This window comes from Myzus persicae, unplaced genomic scaffold, assembly GCF_001856785.1.
Source record: "Myzus persicae strain clone G006 unplaced genomic scaffold, MPER_G0061.0, whole genome shotgun sequence".
Classification (NCBI taxonomy): domain Eukaryota; kingdom Metazoa; phylum Arthropoda; class Insecta; order Hemiptera; family Aphididae; genus Myzus; species Myzus persicae.
Window position 1 is genome coordinate 76,447 of NW_019104071.1, and position 18,616 is coordinate 95,062.

General features: G+C 29.8%; 2 protein-coding genes across 2 annotated transcripts; one reads left to right on the forward strand and one right to left on the reverse strand.

Moving 5' to 3' along the window:
* Window positions 1-2,353: 2,353 nt before the first annotated feature.
* Window positions 2,354-4,053, reverse strand: LOC111038334 (52 kDa repressor of the inhibitor of the protein kinase-like). The gene is made up of 5 exons (XM_022321377.1): window positions 3,467-4,053; window positions 3,246-3,404; window positions 2,996-3,188; window positions 2,616-2,920; window positions 2,354-2,532 (listed from the first exon to the last, which is right to left on the reverse strand). Exons 1-5 carry the CDS (start codon window positions 3,740-3,742, stop codon window positions 2,419-2,421), a joined length of 1,047 nt encoding a protein of 348 aa, XP_022177069.1. The 5' UTR covers window positions 3,743-4,053; the 3' UTR covers window positions 2,354-2,418.
* Window positions 4,054-4,298: 245 nt separating this feature from the next.
* On the forward strand, window positions 4,299-8,646 carry LOC111038341 (serine/threonine-protein kinase PINK1, mitochondrial). Its single transcript, XM_022321386.1, has 9 exons — window positions 4,299-5,045; window positions 5,127-5,280; window positions 5,811-5,997; window positions 6,142-6,321; window positions 6,381-6,506; window positions 6,577-6,751; window positions 6,814-7,059; window positions 7,183-7,278; window positions 8,153-8,646. The coding sequence occupies exons 1-9, from the start codon at window positions 4,656-4,658 to the stop codon at window positions 8,336-8,338; spliced, it is 1,740 nt and encodes a 579-aa protein (XP_022177078.1). The 5' UTR covers window positions 4,299-4,655; the 3' UTR covers window positions 8,339-8,646.
* The last annotated feature ends 9,970 nt before the right edge of the window (window positions 8,647-18,616 follow it).

Sequence of the window (18,616 nt, forward strand, 5' to 3'; positions counted from 1 at the left end):
TTTTCATCTTATCCTCAAAAGAACAAAATATTCTCATTAGATCATAATCAAAAAAAGTTTGGCCACTCCTGGTATACATATATAATAATATACTATTTTTATAATATTAATATTAAGTAGTGTAGTTCGTACTATAACCAACCATGTATAGACCAAGACCAACCATCGGAGTCCTGTGCAGTGTACGTCTTTTGCTCGCCCGGACAACTTACCATATTTTCTTGTGCTGTTTGTCATATTGCTATCACACTTGACATTCACCTATGTTGGATATCGTGTCGTCCACATTGTCAACATCACTTTTCACAATTGAGTCAAGTACCGTCACCGACACCGATCAAACCGTTTCAGGGATTGCCTCCATATTATTATTTGTCGTTATTATAATATACATATATACAATATATTTGTGTATGTCCAATACTCAATAGCAACCGTTTGTAAACAAATATTTTCTTCGTAAATATTAAAATCTCTGTTTGAGCAACTCCCCGGGTCGGACCTATCGGGTCCAATTGTGAATCTAAACCATCCAGGATTGTGTCTTGTTAAATTAGTAAAATAAAATAAAATAAAATAAAATTGTACTCACGCAGTTTTTCTGGTAACACAAACAACGGAAAATGGAAAATGAAGTCGTAATAATCGAATACTCATATAACATATAGATAAAACCTAAATTTTATTTTTACTATCGACTATTGCGTTCGATGTAAAGAGAAGGTATTTAAGGCTATAAATAAAATCGATCGGAATAAAAACGATACGAAAACTATCACTTTACAAAATTTAAAATTTACTTTACGTAGTGAAACATAATATTAATACCCAATATTGAATACACAACATATTTCTCCATGTTTATCCATTTTTTTGGTGTTGGCTGGGGCCCCCTTTCAACGATTAATTATGTCATATGGACAACTTTATAAGCTAAAGCTTTCTGTAGCTTTTTCAATTACTTTGTTATTTCAATACTTTGTTTATGAAAATTATAATTTGTTTATTGAACATTGGTTTTCCTATAGATGTTTAAGGAATAACTTTAGTTATTTATAGATGAAAATATGAAATATAGAACAGTTGAAGATTAATTTCTAAGCAATTTTTTTCTTCAAAATGTGTGTTATTGCATGCTTAATGAAAATGTAATCAAACTTTCTTTGGAAGTTATGGTCGAAAAACTTCAAAATTTTATCTATAGTTATAATTTTATGATATTTTACCATCAAAACTAAAAACAATATTATGGTCAATAGTTATCAGATACCGAAAAGACTCGTGACATTAATGAAATTAAGTAGTAGCTTATTCGAGGTTCCGCGCTATCGTTATAATTATGTACTTGAAATTATAATATAATATTATGATTTAGGTATTATGCAGATTGCAGAAAAATAAATAATACACATTTCATAATCGCAAGAGATAACGGAAATTAGTATCTCAAGATGGTAGGTACAAATATTGAAGTATAATAAATTTGTAGGTATTAGGTATGACATTATAATAATATATACTATATAGATACCTGTTGGCTGTTAGTCAATAGTCATTTTTTTTCCATATTTTGTTAGTCACAAAACTGTACATAGATTATATTTACTTACTAGCTACTAAAAAAAAATTGGTATATAATTTTATAACGTATTTTTTATGAGATGACAGAATTTTTAATGTTTTTGATCAATTTTTTCATTTTAATGAGGGGCTATATCGTGCTTACAAATAGTTGGCTTAACTATGGCTTTCATAAGTTTTAGCATACTGATGCCGTGGTTTTATTTCAGGTTTTGGTTCCTCTACTGCTACACACAAATTTGTATTTGCAGTAATTTGCATAGACCATAGAAATAATTTTTTAATTTTCTTAAAATGTCGGGGGGCTACACCCCTCCAGGCATTGGCAGGTAACACCACAGGGCTGATCATTGATGAACACATATAAATATATAATAATATACTATATGGTCCTATAAACTATAAGCTACAATATCTGTGATGAAAGATAAACAGAGTCGGCGTCAAGCATGGGCAAGATCTATAAAGAAGGCTTCTTGGAGCAAGGAAGAAAGGCGCACATTATTACTCAATTATTTGTATCTCTATTATTATCTTAATTCGTGCTGTGGGCCATATGTGGGCTACGATTAAATATGGTAGATTAATATAGTATATATTTTTAATCGTTGTGTGGGCTAAATGCCTAAACATAATACAATCTTTAATCGTAGGAACAACTGAGCCCGTCGTAATGTGATGCAGTGGCGTTCTCAGGAAATGTCAATGGGGGGGGCTCTGAAAATTTACTAGAATACGAAAGTGGGGGGCTCTGCCCCCCCACACCCCCCGTAGTTATAAAAATTACAAATTTTGCACTATTTAAAAAAATTATATATATTTTAACACAATAACACATTATAATATAAAGTCTAATTTCCTTGGCTTTTTTGCCAGATCGTCCACCACTTCCTCAGCTGTTAGTGGCACATCCCCATGAATTGCCAACATTGTGAGTCCATTAAGACGAGTCTAAAATATTTTAACAGATACATTAGGTTTAGGTATACTTATAAATTTAACCAAACATTATGTTTGTAAATAAAAGTTAATACCTCTGTCATTGTACTACGTAAATAGTTTTTAAGTCTTTTAAGACAAGAAAAAGTCCTCTCTGGCGTTGCTGTAGATACTGGTATAGTACACAGAATTTTAATCAGGCGATGGATATTAGGAAATATTTCATTGTTACACAGTCTTAACGCCTCTAATGCATTTTTCGGTTCTTCTTTATTTCTCTCCAATTTAGTGTGCCATAGTAGTAATTCGGCTGTAACAATTTGTAGATCGGTATCTAGGTAATACTGAACCAGTTCGTCAAACTCTTGAGTAAAGGGTTTAGAAAATAAACACCCAAATCCTAACAAAAGAAAAATATATTTTAAATACTAAAAATTAATTAATTTATAAATGAAATAAAATAGGTATAACTAGCCTTTTAATATATTTTTGTGCTTCAAAAACCTTTCATTTAATTGTTCTATAAAAGAATCAATAAATGGTATGGCTATTGTTATACGATAATATTTTTCTGGTGTAATATTATCAATGCAGAGGTTTGCTCGATTTTTGTTAATTTTATTCTGACGTTTAATTGAAATACTCACGCCAACCACATCAGCCATTTTCTGAAAAAATAATAATAATCGTTTTGTCAAATAATTGCATTTTATCAAAATCTTTACCTCAGCTTCTCTGAACATTTTATTGAACTCTTGTTCTATATTATCACGTAAACATTGAATACTTGTCACAGTCACTTCAGCTAAGTCTACAGCTTCTTTTAAATCAAGTTCAACTTTTTGTAATAGTTTACATAGAGGCAAACCATATCCAAACAACTCCTAAATAATAAAATAAAAATTGAAGTTGAACAAAAAAAAAACATTTTTGATTCATTAATCACCTTAATAACTTGTAAAGAGACAAAAAAATCAGAATCCATAGATTTTGACAGGATATTAGCATCTGTAGCTGTTGAGTCTTTCCACTCAGATATCTTATCGAGCGCACTGACCACACAGGAATATAATTCCACAAAGTCATGAAATGCCGAAAATCTTTCAACCCATCTTGTGGCACATAGGCGTTTTAATGATTTCGATTTAGGATTAAAGTCACTTTCTTCAATTTCACTTAATAACATATCTTGTCGTTTAGGTGTGTTGAAGAAACAGTACATTTTTTCAACAATACCCAAACAGTTCCTAATTGATCGTATATCACAAGCAGCAGATACAGCCAGATTTAGAGAATGGGCTGCACAGTGAACATATATAGCCTTAGGGAACTTTTCAGACACAATTTTTTGTGTTCCTTTGACGTGTCCTGTCTATCTCGATGTTTAATATATTAATTTAATCACTTAATAATAAAAAATATTGTATTGTGATACCCATATGAAATATAAAAAATACGGCCAATGGGGGGGGGTTCAAACCCCATGAACCCCCCCCGTGAGTACGCCACTGATGTGATGATGAGTGGACAGTGAGGATGGCATAACATAATATGGTCCATAGATATTGTTCTATGGATAAACACTATAAAAAAAAAAATAGGAATAAATATTAAATATCGGTACTCGTGATATACATAACATTTTATTTATATAAAAATAAATAGTAACATCTAATCGTTTCTACGTTTTGTTTACCACAATGATTTTATGGATCAAGGTTAGGTTTCCTTATCAAAACATATGTTTGTCCTAATCAGCGGTGAGCAATATCTGCATTTTTTATTTTTATTTATCTGGTGGTGTACTGGTGTTTAATGTTTATGTTCTGAAAACGAAAATACAACTACTGAACTACCTACTACCTAGTTACAAATTACTACACAGAAGTATAGGACAAACGACAGTATACACGACACACGTCCACCTATTATAACAACAACAGATTAGTGAGTCGCGAAATCAATGTCATCAAAAACGATTCTATTTTTAAAAACATAACTGAGTGTCTGAATCTGTAACTTCTGTAATTCAGTCTTCAGTATCTGTACGACTGTACATTACTACGTTCGATGCGTTTCAATAGTCACGCAATCCGTAACGGCAGTTCCGTCTGTGTAGCTCATCGGTGTTTTGAATGTCTGTTCGACTAACGGTCAGCGTATTTTACAGAAATGGTACGGCGCTGTTGCGCTTCAACCGTACCAATGACATCAGATTGCTGGTGCGCACCAAGGTGGCACCGCGGAACGTTCACACCCAAGCGCTGAATCCCATTGTCAGCCACAACAGTTCACCAAGTTCCGGCTGGCAGAACCGATGGAACGTTGCCAGAAGAGCGTTTGTCGACAACCTGCTGAACCGAGTAACCAACTCGCTGTCAGCAGATTTGCGAAGGCGTACGGCCAGGCACCTTATGTATGGTAACTCAAGACCATTTTTCGCACTAGTAGGAATAAGTCTAGCTTCTGGTAATGGTATGTTGACTAATGAAAACCAGCTGGAAGGTGTTTGCTGGGAAATCCGAGTAAGTACTTAATTTATATTAGTGTAAATTGTTAAAATGTACCATCTTTAGTCGTTATTTAATTTTTGAACTTTTTAATAGGAAGCAGTAGGCCGCATGCAAAAGAACCTAACAGTTGCTGAACGATTGAATTTAAATTCATCTTTGGGTTTGAAGCAGTTTGAATTAGGATCTGTTATTGCTAAGGGAAATAATGCTGTTGTATATGAAGCAAGAAAAATTGAAGAGGACAGAGGTATCTAGTTCTAACACTTATTAATCAGTTATGTACAATTAATACTTGCTATCAAAAATTCAAATCAATCATATTGCAATTCTATCATTGTGAAATCAATAACTCTCTTGATAAGTAATTATGTAAAACTCAACTCGAATAATTCACAATTAAAAAAATAGGTAAATATGAGGATAAATATTTTTATCTTAACATTTATATATATTTTATAATATTTATAAATGGAAACTTATTTTATTGTTATTGAAAATATTTTTCATCTTATTATCTATTACAACTTATACAAAATTAGTTATAACTAAATGATTTCAAATATTATTTAATTGACGTTTAATTGTATTTGAATTGTTTTTGTTTTGACTTGACTTTTTTACCAATAATAATGTATAAAATCAATACTTATAATATATTAGATTTAATAGACGTAATCAAGTATAAAAATAATTTTAATGAAATAATATGTAAATTCTAATTTTCTAATAAACATAGGACTATATTATTTCTCTAAAATGTTTCTTTTTACTTTACAGACTCTTGTGACGTAATTTTAAAGCAAGGGTCATCAAATACAAAGTATCCTTTGGCTGTGAAAATGATGTTTAATTATGATGCTGAAAGTAATGCTATGTCAATATTACGTGCCATGAGTAGAGAAACAGTTCCATCACGTTGTGTACAACATAATTTTTCTAGAACAGATCAGCATTGGCTTATTGGGTTAAGTCTATTTTTAGATTTTATTTATTTATTGCTTGAAAATAGTCACCAATTTCAAAAAAAGTCAAATTTTAACATGAAAATAATTAGTTACATTTATATTTACTTTTAACACAATAATAAATTTAGATTTTTCTTTTATAGTTATGATCAAAATTTAATTAAATTATCACCACATCCAAACATTGTAATGATGCATTTGTGCTTCGCGGATTATGTGCCAGAGTTGATTGATTCACATACATTATATCCTCAAGCTCTACCAACTAGAATAAATCCAGAAGGTTATGGTCGGAACATGAGTCTATTTCTGGTGATGAAAAAGTAACTTATTTATGTGTAATCACTTATTAAATTCTAAACACACTTTTCTTGTGATTTAGGTATGACATGAGTTTGAAACAATATTTATCTAAAACTCCATCTCTGAAAATTAGAGATAAAATTCTTCTACTCGCTCAATTATTGGAAGCTGTTTCTCATTTGACTAATCAAAACGTGGCACATAGGTATAAATATATTTAAAATATATTTTATATTATTTATATAATTATTTACCATATAAATGTATAATTTTAGGGATATGAAAACTGATAATATCTTATTAGATGTATCTGAAGGTGATGATGTATGTCCAGCATTAGCCATTACAGATTTTGGGTGTTGTCTTGCTGATAAGGATAATGGACTTTACCTTCCATATAAAACTGCTGACACTGATCGTGGAGGAAATATAGCGTTGATGGCACCAGAAGTATAAAATTAGTACTATTTAATATAATAAAATTACCTTGTTTATGCTAATTTAATTTTTAGGTTGTCACTGCTCGACCAGGAACATTTGGGCGTATAGATTATTCAAAAGCAGATGTTTGGGCAGTCGGTGCAATGGCATACGAAATATTTTCTGATAGTAATCCATTTTATAGTTATGAAAGAGGTAAACCTCCATTGTTGCGCAATTCTACGTACAAGGAAGAAGATCTTCCTGCACTTAGTAGTGACATACCATTAATTATACAAACGTTAATTCACTCACTATTGCAAAGATCAACATCCAAGGTAAGGGATTTTTCAAATTTACTTTGCCTAGTTATCATTTATATGATTTTTCAATTATATACTATTCAATTATTGTTATGTTACTTTATTATAACCAATGTATAAATTAATTTTTTTTTCTAGAGATTAGATGCATCATTTGCTGCTACAGTTTGTCAAATATATCTGTGGGCACCATCGTCATGGATTACAAAATATGTAATGCCAACTAGTAACGAGGTATATACAATTATTATATATTATTTATGGGTTGAACTGTTTGACAGAAAGAATATAATGGTTGTCAAAATGTTCTATCAATTGGTTGGTTCATTTAAGAAACAATTTTACTGTGTTAAAAGTTTCTAACTAAACAATTCTTGAAAATGTTAGTGTTTAATATTAATGCAGTTGTACGCATAATTATTAACTACCCTAATTGAATATTATTCATACAACGTATTCTGTTGTTTCACTTATGTGTTCCATTTTGACATTTGGTCGATCTTATTACTTACATTTTGTATAAAGAGTTATTGCCTACCAATAATGTATTATTTTTAAATTACTCAAAGCCATAAATACAAGAGAAGGAGACCAGCCACATAATTATCACTATCTGGTTGTTTCTTGGTTGTTTACATAAAAAGTAAACTGTGCATAATATAGATATTAATTATTAAGTTTTGAAATATTTTTGTTTATGACTCATTAAACAAAATTTTAGTGGTGTAAAATACAAAATTGAAGTTGTATCAATTGAGATTTTTCTTTTATTATGATGTACCGACTGTAATTCATGTTTTGGTACGAATATCTTCCTATAAAACACATATTGCTATTTAAATGTATTAAATATAATAATTTAATAAACTTAACATTTAAATTTACTATGCTTACGTTAATAACACATGAACACTTATAAGTTACCAAACTTATAAGTTATAACAATTATCTAACTCTTGTAATTTTTAATCTCTATGGTTTACAACCAACATAATAATACTGTACAAAGTATGTCTTGTTTACATTAACACGTATTATAATGTTCAGTAAAAATAAAATTAATTTCAATGATTTAAAACATTCTTAATAAATCTTAATTGTTTATTAGGTGTTGCAATGGATGTTGTGTTTAACGACAAAGGTGTTGTGCGAAGGAGGAACAATGATGTCAACTTCAAACACGAAACAACGTACCTGTACAGAATATCAATTGATCACTACATTTTTACATAGAGCAAAATTGTATGAAATAAAAAATGTGTTATACTGGATGCAATCAATACAACAAGAATAATATTTCCTAGCTATTTTAGTTATTATACTAATAAAGGGTGTTGGTATTAGTTGTGTGTTTAAGGTTTTTGATGAAATATTTTTTTTTAAACTATTTTATCAACATTTGTGCTATCCCATATTAAAATGTCTATAAATTATAAATATATATATTTATTTTATTATAACCAACTATTTGTAAGTGATACATATATCATATGAATTTTAATTTTAATTTTGATTTTATGATTCACTTGATTTGATTGTTAAGTTTGTTGCCATTCTAAGTGATTTATTAAAAATATTATTTATTTTATTATTATACACTAACACCATTGTAATTATTATAAACAAACACCTTTCATATTTTGAGATTGAAAATTATTTTACACACTTATAAATTGAAATTTTATAAGGTAGTATTATATCTTCAATTTAATACACACTGAAGCACACAATTTGATGTACTAGTTGGTAATGGCTTATTGAACTGTGATTTATTCACCATTGATTTTCTAATATATCAATGACTTCTGAATGTCAGCATAATTTTTATTTCTCTGACCCTCATATGAAATGGCAAACTATCATTTAGCAGAACCAACCTTTTAGATGTGTTTTTAAACTGATAATAGTGTATTAAGTGTAAGTAAAATAAAATGGTGGGAAGTAGGTAACTATTCTGCTATTGGTGTCAAGTGTAAGAATTTTGTCATTGTGGATTAACGAGTAAGTCACGGTGACATATAAAATATAATTGTGTATGAAAAACCATTCTGAACAAAGTCTGTTAGACTAAATTACTAATTATATTTTATATTTTATATTAAAGTAATTTACTAATAGTAATGCAACTGATTATGGGTTGAATAAATTTTTGCCAAAACAATTTCATTTGAAAATATCGTATATACCTATAATATTTATTAATATTGAATATACTTTAAAAGTTTCAAGTTCCTACGAGTACTGTTTTTAAATTACAAAAAAAATAACAAAAACTTTATTATTTATTAAAATATTTATTTTCATCCAAAGTTGAACAATTAATATCAATAAAAAAACCTGTGTTTATTTTTTAGCTTTTACGGTTACAGTATGAAGTATGAACCAATGTCACAAGGAACCCTGTTTTAAATTTTCAATCCTTAGCTTTAAAAATTGAACATTATAAACATTTTTAACTACTAAATGATTTTCAAATGTTCGTAATTTTGATGAATTTCATCAACATTTTTACTTCAAATGCTTAAAAAAAAAATCGTGCCCGGGCATCTTTAATATTTTTAAATTAATATAACAACTTATGAGGAACTTTATAATACTTTTTCAAGCTTAGAAACCAAAAAAACTTCCACTCTAGGGGTTGGGGACAGTATCAATATACTCCTAATTTAAGTCGGTAGAAATTCTAAAATTAATAAAAATGTTTTATAAGTTAAACTATGTTTGACTTTAAAGTAAGTTATAGCTTGTAAGTATAATGGTTTATAATTTGTTTGTTCCATCAACACTTAATATTAGAAGATAGGTAGGAATCAGTATTAGATAAAAAAAAATTGTATACGATTGTTTTGGAAGTCAATTTTTTTTGATTCGATTGGTTTATAACTTCTAATATGAAAAAATGGGGAAGTTGTGGTGCTATGTTGAAGGTGTCCGAAGGTCTGGATTGGAGGGCCCCTTCTCAACATTTTTTTTAAAAGTAGAAAAATGTTAGCGCTGTTTGCCAGTGAATATTGTTTATTGACTTTTTTTATTAAGGATAATTTTATACTTTCGTTTGAAGTAGGAACCTTGAAATAACGAGGACAAGAAGTTTTTTATTTTTGACATAAAAATGACAAGTGTTCAGTGCCTATATTTTAAATAAATGTCGGACCCCCTAAATTAGATTTTCAGTATACGGACTGGATATGTAAAATTTCAGTTTAATGATAAATCATCAAGTTGTAGACTATACCTAGGTACCTACGAGGCTACGAAAAACGTTTGAGCAAACTGCAGTGTATCAGCTCTATTTCTAAGGAAATTTTTTGTATTCTATTATATTAATATTTAGTATAGGTATAAGTTTCCTCTGTATGTTCCTATTGATAGGTAATACAGTTGGATACACATCAATTAATCGTGAACAATTGACCACACGATAATTTACTGCAAATAATTGATTGCAATAACAATTTCCGCACGACAATTTGATTGTTAAATAATATTTTCATATTTTAACATTTTGCACAACTCTGGTTATAGGTATGGTTAAAAAAAATATTTTTTCTTTTTCGTCTTCGATTAAAAATGTTGATAGGTTTATAAAAATGAAAGTTGAAGTTACAATTAAAAATTATAATGCATTTTTTTATATAAAGAGATACTTATCCATTAAATTAATATACAATTGTAATGTTCTAAACCGCTAAATGGTGTGCAAAATGCATTCCATTTATAAGTGATGTGAATCAATTGTGCCACCGCCCACCATTCTATAGCATTATATTATGTGGTACCAAACTAAATCTTAGATTACTGTCCAAAAGTAGTTTCATAATTCTATTGCTGCATACTTTGGTGGTTTTCTTTAAAAAAAATTCCATTCACCTTACACCCTGTAAAAACCTTTATAGCTATATTTTCATATTTACGATCCACTATCGTGCTGTAAATTGTAATTGCAATCAAGTATCTGCCGTAAATTGTCGTGTGTCAATTGTTTACGATAAATTTAAGGTTGAACTAATTTTTCCAAAATAATATTGTTAAAATGTTATATATTATAATTATTGTTATTATTATTTACTACCTACCTAGCTACCGAATAATATGCAGTGTGATTAGATAATGGTACGTATATTATGTCTAGTAATAAGCTTAAAAATAGTCTAAATATTTTGAAAATGTCTCTAAAAGTCTACGATTATTATTTTATGAACTACAACAAAATTGACGAAAAGTTTTATCTTTTTATTCCCATAAAATTTGAACAACAAAAAAAAAATGCTCACAATACGTTAATATTGTTTACCTGCAATAAGATTCTTCCAACTTGTTGTATTTTAGTATAGATACCTAGGTATTATCTAGCTGCATATCTCTGTGACTCTGCACGTGACTATGTGAATACAAGTATACGACCATTATTTACTACAGGTAAGTGTACAAAAAATAGGTTAAATTATTATGCATTATAAATTAAAATAAAAAGTCATTAAGATTTTTCACGTTACGCTGCTGCAGTATAGAAAACAGTGACACTATTATTATTATATAGTATATATATTATATATGTATAATATTGTTGCAAGGCGTCGAGATTAATGTGTTACGTCATGTTCAGAAAATAAATAATAATAATAATACAAAAAAACCAACATCTGTCACGGCTAAATCTTCCCACAAGAGGGTCGTGAGACAGACCTCTCCTCGAGCCCACAGCCTACATATATATATATATACATAATATTATTATATTATACACGAAAGACGTAGGGGGAGGGGGGTTATAAAATATCCCTTTGCCATAACATACTTTTTATGTCAACATTTATGTGTGGTATAAAATTAAGTGTTGTGGACTGCAGCAGAAGTCGTAGTTACAGCAGACGTAACCGACCACATTGTGAGATTGATCATATTTTGAATATATTTAATATACACTGCAATATAATGATAATATTGTAATATTGATAATTCTTATTTAATATTCTTTGTTATAGATTCTGAGCGAAGCGATGAATGCATTAATTTTAATGACAGGTGTTTTTTTCTAGACACACATTTTTATAAGAAGATATAGAAAAAATACTTTGAACAGCTCCGAGGGAGTTGTATGGTCTAGCATACCATAGGTATTGCCTTTTGGACACAGGTAGTTAATACTTTTGGGAGGTCAAAATTGAATATTCTCGTTAATTTTTATAATAACGGGAAGGGGGAATAAAGAAATAAAAAAATAAAAATATATATGTTAGAATCTTAGTACTGTTATTATAATAATTATTTTGTTGGATTCAAATTTAAGACATCCATTACTGCAATTTTCTTAGTGACGAGGTACACTCGAAACATATACTGTGCATCACAGTGGTTACCTAATTGATTGCTTCTTAAATTTTATTGTATAATGTAAAATGTAAATAAATAATTATAATGTTTGAAGAGGACAACTTCTACACGTGTTACCTCCATCTTACAAACAAACAACATTTTGTGCAAATTGTACGTTCACAATAATCTATTTTACTGTTATTTTAAAAATCAGAGTGAATAGACCAATTTTAAAATTTAAAGGTTAAGTAATATATTAGTCTTAAAGTGTTAAGTTATAATATGATCATTTTAAAATTTACAAAAAAAATAACAGTTTTAAAGTGCTCACAATTTGTATTGTAATTTAAATATCAATAAAAGCCTCCGACATTTGCTATATGTAGTTGTAGGTATATTTGTTAAATGGAGACCATGCATACGAGTGTGGGGTTCTCTTAATAATTGTATAGCATTGCTAATATGGTGCGGCTGTGAGGGTCAAAAGTAAACACTTGATCAAGTCGAATAAAAATTTAAAAATTAAAAATTAAAAATGTCTACAAATAGCTAGAAAAAAAATCAAAATATTATTTTAAATTGTATCATGTCTAGAAAACGTTAATATAAACTTATTAGATAGTTACATTTAATAAAAATGTCAATACTCTACTAGATATATTAAAAAAGAAAATTTTGTCACGTGGTTAAATACCTATAATGGTTTTGAGCTGTAAAATCGCAATATATTCATTACCCTACTTATTTCCCACTTTTCCCGATCTTGAATCACACAGTCCTCCAATCCCCATCGTCCACTCTTCCCCTTTACAGACCCTTCTCAACCACAAGCAAACACCTGTTTCTGGGCCGGTCTCAGTGTCTGAGTGTCTCTTCCCTGTTGATTTACACGTGACTGACGCTTTAGTAGTCGTTTCTGCACATTACAATATGACGGAGCCATTTTGACATCGTGTTCCTATGAATAATTATAATTATTATTGTCATATTGTTAAGATAAGACGAAATTGAAGACGAGGACCCATTTTCCTTTTGAGTGGTGAAGATTAATGTAACTTGTGTTCTATTTAAAAATTCGTTAGTCCAGACCAATGTAAATTCATTCCGCACCGGTTTAGGTGAACCGGTGAAAGAATCTCTCGTACATTTCCATGCGCAATGCTAAAAATATATTCTAACTTATTATAATATAATATAATTGGAATCGTCCCGGGTTAATGTAGTCAATAAATAAACAAATAAATATAAAGGTTATTTTGGGATAAGTACTTGTTAAGTGGTAAATTATATAGGTACGAAATACGATTACAATAAGGTTATAAAGGTAATATAAGATCCGAAAACATATGACATGATCTCGTGTAGTACCTATAGCGTATATTAAATGACTTTCCTTAAATATTACTACAGTAAATTATTTGTAGAAACAAATGTTTTCATTTAATATAAATATTATGAGATTTTTGTTTTTTTTCTCAACAGCGATAAACATGAATTTAAAAAAATGTATTTTTCAAATAAGTAACTTGATACCTTATCGTATGTTTTAAATGCTTAAAATGATGGTGCCGTATATAATGAATTATCTCTGCAGTCCAGGATCATATTTTTTCGGTCACGTCATCGGGTGAACTCGTGGCAGGCTAAATAACCTATTCCTGATTTTATTTCTCTCCACCTCCTCATCCCAACATCTATACGTGCAAATATACAGGGCGATTCACGAAACATATTCACTCCTTTTTTTCTTTTAATAATGAATACATTATAACATTGGTTTTTAGAATTTTTAAGTATATACGAGGACGTAACACTAGTATTTGCTGTCTCCGTCTATATAGCAAAATTACGCTCGGCGGAACACTTGTAGCTCCTTTAGTTTGAAAATTAGAGTGAATCGACCTATTATGAAACTTGATGGTAAGAACATTATCTGTGTTTGTATTTTGGTTTTTTGCGATAGTTCAATTTTTAAGTGAGTTATGACCATTTTTGATTTACCGTATATTATATACATATAACTTGCTAAAAAATTGAATTATCGTAAAAAGATGATGTTCTTACCATCAAGTTCTAAAATAGGTCAATTCACTCTAATTTTTAAACTAAAGGAGCTACAAGTATTCTGCCGAGTGTAAATTTGCTATATTACGCACTGGTATGACGGAGACAACAAATACCAGTATTACGTCTTCTTAAGGACCATACTTTTAATTACCTATTTATATTTTTTTATATTTTCTAAATTATTTATACTTTACTCAAAAACTACTACAGTTCGAATTTTGATATGATCTGAGCGCATCATTTGTTTTCTCTCTCTGAACCATTCGCAACATAGCAAATGTATACCTATATTTAAAAGAACTAACTCTGTATTGTTACTTTTTATACTAAAATGAATACACCTATGGCAGTATGACCTACTATCAAACTGTAAGCTAAGAACATTACCTATATCAATACGTTGGCTTATCTACAATGTTTTAATTTTTATACAATTTATAAGCGTTTTTAAATCGTAATCATTTAGACACTCGTAACTTACATAAAAATTCAAATATCATAAAATAGTCAACCTAGGGACACAGGTTAAGTTCTTAACTAAGTTTGATAATATAGATGAAAATGAATTCATTGTAATATTTAAAATAATAACACAGGGCTTGTCTACTGAACGTAAATTTATTATGTTGTGCACTTGCGCGTGGGCCAGTGAGAGCAAACAAAGTGAGCTATCATTCTCTTTATAATAGGTATTGTATGTTTAAGAGTTCCAAAAACCAGAGTTCGAATAAATTTATCATCAAATATAAAAGAACCCAAAGGTGGTAAATATATTTTAAAAAATATTGTTGGATAATACCTTATCATAAGTCAGTACATTGGGATTTAAAATATTATAGGTTTATTTTTCTCCAAAAAATGGTATTGTGGAGAGTTTAATAGACCATTAATCGTTTAAGATTTAGGTATGATAATAATCAAAATAAAGTTTAGATGAGTGGAGTGAATACAGGGATATTTCGCAAAATGTTGCTCCACTAATCCGATCATCAACACTTTAAAATTTAAAAACTTATAACTAATTAGTAAAATAATCATCTACTCGTCTGAAATTTTGATTATTACGCGTCGATAATCGAAATACTCCGAATAATATTTTGCATACTAACATTACTAGTTTTTGAAATAATGAGTTATTTCGTCATAAAAAATCACACTTCATGTACTTATACAAAATGTACAGTTAATTTTCCTAACTTATTTACTTATATACAGGTGCAACAGTACAAATAGTTGCTATATTCTTGCACACAAAGAGCATACAATTGCTTTTCAGACTCAATTAATACGGCATTATTAAGGTACATAAGTCATAATGAAATATTAATAGGACATCATAGAAGCACGTAGAGCGGTGTACAAGTGGAGCGGCTGAGGGGGGCTGGTTGGGCTAGACTTACCCCAAATTTATTCTAGCTCTAGGCGAGCCCACCCACTTTTTGTAACCCTATCTCTTAGCTATGAAAACATAAACTCAACGAATAAGAATCGCCTAATAATAATATGCTGTTTCGTATTTGATCAAATCAAAAATGTATGTTGACACGTTCTCATTCATAAGATTAAGAAACTACATAATATTATAGTTATGTAGTAGGCTAGGTTATCATATAATATATATACATCATTTTTTTCCATATTATTGACACGCTCATTACCTGCTTTACTCATATAAACCGTAAGAAAAATATTTTCATATCGTATTAAATATTCATATTTGATGATATAGTATACTCTCAAAAAAATAATGAGAACCTTTCTATATATGTATACGATATCTGCAGCGGTTAATTAATATTATATTATTATAATAACGGACACAGGGATCACAATCCAACCGTATAAAGCAGGCTGTTGCTTCTGCTGCAATGCCGGGATATGGATTGGCCCCGGTAAATGTCTAATTAGAACCAAATGCCAGTGCGGTGGCCACGGAGTATCGTCTAGCTGCAGCAGGCGTGCTCTATACATGTGATTATGACATGTATAGACGTGTAGGTATACGACCGATGATGGCGGTGGACTACGTATACAGTATCAGTGTATCACAATGTATATACACGGTATTATATACTTATTATACATCTATATTATACGTACATATAGACTATATTATGTCATGTGTACGACTTATATACAAGGAATACGCGGCAGAATGAGAATATTAAAAACGTCGCTGCTGCAGTCGAGTATATAGTTGTGACGGGGGCGCACATAAATTTCGGTTCGTTTTCAGCTCATTAAACGCGTTTAACGATTGCAGCTCTGCAGGCTGCACACACGCGGACAGACATTGTTTTTAATGATCTTTCAATATTATTATCTTCCCTTTGCATTTTGCCCTTCACCGCTTTAATAATTAACTCACCATGGTAAAATATATAATAATAATAAGCTATAATATATTGCCAATATTGAATATATGCACCATTGCACCATACGTATTTATTATATGTAAGCCGGACATACTGTATACCTTTAGTCGTAAATCATAAACGATTTCGTATGCCTATGTTATGCAGCAGTATGACGTATTTATATAGTGTATATGTATATATTATAAAGACGTTTTCGTGAGCTCATTTCCGTGTTCCATATACGGATAATGAGGAATACTATATCGTCAATATCCGATTTCAAAATAATAACAGTGTAAAATACGAGTTTAAAAAAAAATCACTTCCTGATTATGCGGCTTTTCTGTTTTCTATTTACCTACATAATATATAGTTGGTAGGTACCTTTATCCTGTAGTGACCATAACACACGAGTATAATAATATTATTGATACAGAATAACTCTCCAAGCATTGCTCATCTCCACGATTTACCATTTAATAATGAATATATTCGAATTATTATTTTTGGGATTTTTAAGTACCAACATACTTTTAATGACCTTATTTTAAGATATCGTTCGATTTTGCATGCCCTTTAAAGAGTGTGACGATACTAACTCTTTTTTTCCACTTGAGATTCGCCCTATTTATTCCTGTAAATATAATTAACCAGATAATTCTTTTGAAAATGTATCCAAATCGAAATTCGGATATAGTAATGTTGAGTTGTTTAATTTGGTCTTTATTTACTAAACCACTAAAAATAATTTTATATCCATGATAATAGATTTTGAAAATATGACGGGGGCTACAACGATTTTAAAATGATTAGTAATAAGTAATTACTAATTTATTATTGTTACCTACTAGTTACTACCTACTTAAATACCTAATCTATTAACATCTAATACTTTGTATAAAATTGCCAGAAAAAATTATATGTTTCACAGTTTAGAGTAAAAAAAGTTTAGTTTATTTGTAAAAATAAGTTTGTTGGAGTGTTTTAATATAGTCTTTAAATTAAGTTAAAATATCGAAGTATTTGAAAATATGATCCTTTAAATACCCTAAAAAATGTTTTGGATAAGAATTTTAATAAATTCATTATTAAAATAAAAATGAGGGTGAGCATGCTTGGCAAATCAACCTGAATATGACGAGTATTTAGAAGTTAAGAAAAATATTTTTAATAATTGGAAGTAAAGACAAGTCTTGATGTGTAGGTGTGTAGACAACCACGCATGAAAATCGTTTTGTTTTGGTGTTGACAAAAATTGTATTTTTATGCAGATCCTATAAAATATGACTAACGGTGAGTACTGTATTTCATCAAGTAGAAACAATACAGTGTAATAATATACTTACAGTAAAATCGCCGAAATGAATATAAATTACTTCATCACTTCGTCATTATTTTATTTGTTGCAGGTTTATTAGTATTGCTAGTTTACATTGTTTTATAGAATCGAATTTCAAACTCAGTCACACATATTATTTATTTTTATTCCTTTGTAATTTGAATAAAATTATTTTCCCCTTTAATGCCAATCGACGCATTATTGTTTTTTCAACCATACTCTTACTCATTGGCAGAAGTTTTATTTTGTAAGAAATGGCGGGACGGTGTTGATAAATTTAGCGCTTTCCAGAATCATAAAAGGCCCACAGGAAGTCAACATCATCGGTCACGTCCGGTTTAATATTTTGTCCCCTCCTTCTTTGGATTTTTGTCTACGCGTTATACTCACGCGAAATGCAATCGATTGATCTGCCCCCAGGAATGGTGAGACGCGAATGTATTTTTAGACACTATTACTAATCTGAAGGCATGTGAACGGCCTCCTCCCACCC